Raw genomic sequence first — 4,673 nt, 5'->3', positions numbered from 1 at the left:
AGTTTGTATCTCTGTGAGTGAGAAATGTAAGCCGCCCTTTTGCAGGCGAGTTTCTTAATAAATAACCGAATAACGAATAATATCAGAGCAATGCAAATCGAGCGATTCCCCCAGTAGTCTAAAACCGGAGAGAGAGATGGAGCGATCTGTCGGTTGAGTGAGTGGTTTTCATTCACATCGGAGCCACTGTTAACAGAGCCCTAACAGAGGCTCAAGTGGTGGTGCGCCTGTGTGCGTCGAGTGAGTTTTTGATCGCTCTCCGATCTCGGGCATGGTGGTGGTTTTAGCCGTGATTTATCAGAGAGCTGCTCGAACTGGAAACTGGCAACTGGCAACTGGGAAACTGGTAACCCCACGACGAGTGAGTGTGTGAGTAGGGCCCGTACATAAGCCAAAGAGTTCGACCAGTGATACACAGAAACGCTTCTTGCCAGTCGATGCTCTCAGCCAGAAATCAGTCGTCAGTTAGTAGCCGAAGTGTCAGTTACACACATCGAGAGTTCCACCAGCGCGTTGCGTCGCATTTCGAATATCATCGTATCCAAAAAAAACTATAAATTTTCCCAAGTGTGAAAACCCCTCAAGAAAATAATAAACCAGAGACTGATCTGAAAGTGTTGAACATCTAAAAGAATCGCAAAAAAATCTGCACAAGTGAGCCAACGTTTAGCAACGATCGGGAATCGCTGCAATTAAAAAGTCATCGTTACACCCAGTTCCAGACCGAAAACCAGCACCACAAAAAATAAGGTAAGTTCTGAAAGAGACAGCTATTGGGAAAGTGAAAGAGATGGGGGATCGATCTTGTCCGAAAGTCAATTCACGGTTTTTATTTTTGGGTCGCTGCCGACGGCGAATTTTATGATCCCTTGTGCACTACTTTTATTTTTTACAGTTTCTCGCGAAAACCTCGCAGCACATTTCCATCTTTCCTTTAAAAAAAACACACATACAACGGGGAAAAAATTGTTCATAAACCAAAATATCTATTTTTTTTGACTCGGGAAATGTGTGTGTTTTATGGCCGAACGTCAAGGACTGCTGCATTTTTTTAGGGAAGAGCGCGACAAACTCCTCGTAATGACTTCATCTAAAAAAGGAAATCTACCTGAGTTTTATGGCCGGGCAGTGCGAAAAAAATGAAAATGAACGCATAGGGTTGCATAATCCGGCAGCTTAAGTTTTTTGGCCTGTTGTCTCCTGTCTCTGATCGTAAAAAACGAAACTCTCTGCACGTCCATCCTGCAGACACTTCGTGCCAGCCGAGTCCATCGGTATAAATATCCTGTCGGCCCTCAGACCGACATCAGTTGCTCAGCAGCATTCTAGACGAACAGATCACAGAGATCGCAGAGAAGGAGATCACACAGAAACACACAACATTCCGACAAAGATCAGCAGTACAACATGGTGTTCAACTTGGTTAGTGTCCGGAAAACGTCTCGCCTCCCTATGGATTAAGACTGCCCAGTCAATGGATTAAACCCTTACTAACGCGGGATTTATTTATTCACTTACAGATGAACCAGACATGCAAAGTGTGCGGAGAGCCGGCGGCGGGCTTCCATTTTGGCGCCTTCACCTGCGAGGGCTGCAAGGTAAGTTGTGTCCCAAAACATTGAATGAAAGAACATTTTCGCCAAAAAATGAAGAGATTCATTCTTGAATATTTTATAACCATGATATCTAATCAACTATTTCTTTCTTTCATTTATAGTCTTTCTTCGGAAGATCTTACAACAACATCAGCACCATTAGCGAGTGCAAGAACGAGGGCAAGTGCATCATCGACAAGAAGAACCGGACCACCTGCAAGGCCTGCCGCTTGCGCAAGTGCTACAACGTGGGCATGTCCAAGGGCGGATCCCGCTACGGACGCCGCTCCAACTGGTTCAAGATCCACTGCCTCCTGCAGGAGCACGAGCAGGCCGCTGCCGCCGCTGGAAAGGCACCACCCAGCCAGGTTGGAGGCGCCACAGCTCCTTCGGCCGCCTCGCCGGTAGGCTCCCCCCACACCCCCGGTTTCGGAGACATGGCAGCAGCAGCCGCCCATCTGCACCACCACCAGCAGCAGCAGGCCGCCGCCGCAGCGGCTCAGCGCGGACACCCACACATGCCACTCCTGGGCTACCCCGGCTATCTGCCCGAGCACGCCGCCGCCCTGCCCTTCTTCAGCATGATGGGTGGAGTGGCCCCTCATCAATCCCCCTTCCCGCTGCCCCCGCATCTGCTCTTCCCAGGCTACCATGCCTCGGCAGCGGCCGCAGCCGCCTCGGCAGCCGACGCCGCCTACCGCCAGGAGATGTACAAGCACCGCCAGAGCGTGGACTCGGCGGGCTCTGTGGAGTCCCAGAGCCGCTACAGCCCGGCCAGCGGTGTCGCCGCCCCAGTGCAAGTGCCTCAGCCGACCAACTCCGCTCGCCAGACCCCCATCGATGTGTGCCTGCCCGAGGAGGATGTGCAGTCGGTGCACAGCCACCAGTCCGGCAGCCTCCTGCATCCCATCGCCATCCGTGCCACGCCCACGCAGCAGCTGCACTCCAGCTCGCCCAGCAGCCCGCTTAGTTTTGCTGCCAAGATGCAGAGCCTCTCGCCCGTGTCCGTGTGCTCGATCGGCGGAGAAACCACCCCGGCACCCATTGCCCAGCCTGCCACGCCACCAGCCACCGCCCAGGAGGGTCCCATGGACCTGAGCATGAAGGCGTCGCGAAGCTCGGTGCACAGCTTCAACGACAGCGGCAGCGAGGACCAGGATCTGGAGTCAGCTCCCCGCCGGAAGTACTACCACTTGGACGCGGAGTACACCAGCAGTTCCTCCCACTCGCACTCCCAGTCGCCGCCCGCCACCCATCACGCTGAGGTCAAGCGCCAGAAGCTGGGTGGTGCTGATTCCACCCACTTTGGTGGCTTCGCCGTCTCCCACAATGCCGCCAGTGCCATGCGGGGCATTTTCGTGTGCGTCTAAGGCTAAGAGTGGGTACGGACGGAGGTGAAAGGCGCGAGAAATCTCATTTCGGTGGGAGGAGCCCCCACAGCCCCACAGACCGTTGTTGTTGTTTTACGGTTTAGTGTACTTTTTTTTGTTAGTTTGAGAAAATGTAAATTTTTCGGTGTGCTCGCTCACACCTAGGAGACACGAACGAGACGGGGAGAGACTGGTTTCGCTGGAAAGAGCGAGTGAGAAGGAGACAGCCAGCCAGGTAGTTGCATTGCACTCACACAATCACAAACACACGTACACCACACACACTCAAACACCTAAAAACTATTGAGCTCAAACCCAAAAATTATTTTTATGAAACGTTAAAAAATTGTAAATATTTATTTGAGCCTGTTTGCAATTGTATTTAAAGCTAGAAGGAAGCGGAGGAGTTAGTTGACATTCCCACCCTCGAATCACTATTGTACATAGAATTGTTAAGTCTAAGCATGATCTTAATTGTGTCTAAGTATTTTATTGTATTTTAGTTATAGTTGCTCTTTATCCCTACGATTGGCTTTTAATTTTATAAAAGAAAAATAAAAATGATTAAAAATTAAATACTTTTGTGTTTTTTTAATACTTTTGGATGGTTTTTGGAAAGAAATTTTTAAGAGATATGAATACTTTAATGTATTCCCTTTCTTAAAATTAATTAAAACTTTAATGTTTACTAAAACTACCAAGATCCACCAGTGTTACCAACACTTGTTAGAAGTATTAGAATACAAGTTATATCTGAAATAAAATCTGATTCAACCTGAATCAAATAAATACTCCATAATACCTATCCAAAGCATGTCCCATAGATATCTCTCGGATGTATCTATTAGCTGTCAACAAAGTTCTTTGGCTACCGCACATTCCTAGGATCAAAGCTAATAAATAACTTTGGTATTCAGCCATCATTCTTGTTTCAAAATCAATTCTGTTCGTTCATACATCTGATCGGCGGGCGGTATCTTTGGTTCCCCCCGTCCGTCACCCCGACTCCCTCTTGATTTTCATAACCACGGGCCAAATGGGCGTGGCCTGTCAATGGCAACACCAAAAAGAAACAAAATGAAAACAAATGCTTTGGCATAAATTCAATCAACATTCGGTTGCAAGTCGATCGAGGATGGCCGATGGCCGATAATAAAACCGATATAGCAGCCGTTAAGTGCTTTTGTGTCTGCCCATTGCAATCGCGATTGCCGTATTGTAAATTAAAAATGCCACAAATGTTACGCACAGATATTTGTCCGACCGACCGACCGCCCATCCACCCTGTTTTATATGCTGCTGCCATGAGCATTAGGCCTATGTCTAATGTCTAATGCCTAGGCCTTTGCCTCTGCCCATGCGTTCGATATGGGCCAGTTGTAGGCACTGATTCTGCCTGGCAGTGCGACCACGTGCTGCTTCAAATAATAAACTTTATATTAACACATACAACAGTCATACGCCACGTTGATGGCCAGAATTTTAATCACTTAATTAGCCGGAGCGACCGCTCCGAACTTGGTTTATGGCCCGTCGGCCCAACTTCTGCTGGATCCACTATATCCACGCTGGATCCACCCGATGATGAATGGGTCGGCTGGCAAGTTATGCAGGATTCCGGGGTCTGGGATGCAAAATCGTAATGCCCGAGTATCGACGAAAAAAATCTGGCAGTTGACGCCTCGACGGGTGACAATAAATAAACCAT

The 4,673-nt window shown here is 48.7% G+C and overlaps 1 protein-coding gene across 2 annotated transcripts; it reads left to right on the top strand.

Moving 5' to 3' along the window:
- Nucleotides 1-424: 424 nt before the first annotated feature.
- kni (knirps) lies at nucleotides 425-3,541 on the top strand. Of its 2 annotated transcripts, none has more exons than XM_017242625.3 (3): nucleotides 425-750; nucleotides 1,521-1,598; nucleotides 1,718-3,541. In XM_017242625.3, the coding sequence occupies exons 2-3, from the start codon at nucleotides 1,521-1,523 to the stop codon at nucleotides 2,963-2,965; spliced, it is 1,326 nt and encodes a 441-aa protein (XP_017098114.1). In that variant the 5' UTR covers nucleotides 425-750; the 3' UTR covers nucleotides 2,966-3,541. The 2 variants fall into 2 exon arrangements, with proteins under 2 accessions (XP_017098114.1, XP_017098113.1); XM_017242624.2 differs by lacking the exon at nucleotides 425-750 and adding an exon at nucleotides 1,306-1,422.
- The last annotated feature ends 1,132 nt before the right edge of the window (nucleotides 3,542-4,673 follow it).

Source organism: Drosophila bipectinata, chromosome 3L (genome assembly GCF_030179905.1).
Source record: "Drosophila bipectinata strain 14024-0381.07 chromosome 3L, DbipHiC1v2, whole genome shotgun sequence".
In the NCBI taxonomy this organism is placed as follows: Eukaryota; Metazoa; Arthropoda; class Insecta; order Diptera; family Drosophilidae; genus Drosophila; species Drosophila bipectinata.
Note: the sequence above shows the minus strand (reverse complement) of the source record. Positions and strands in the feature narration are given on the sequence as shown.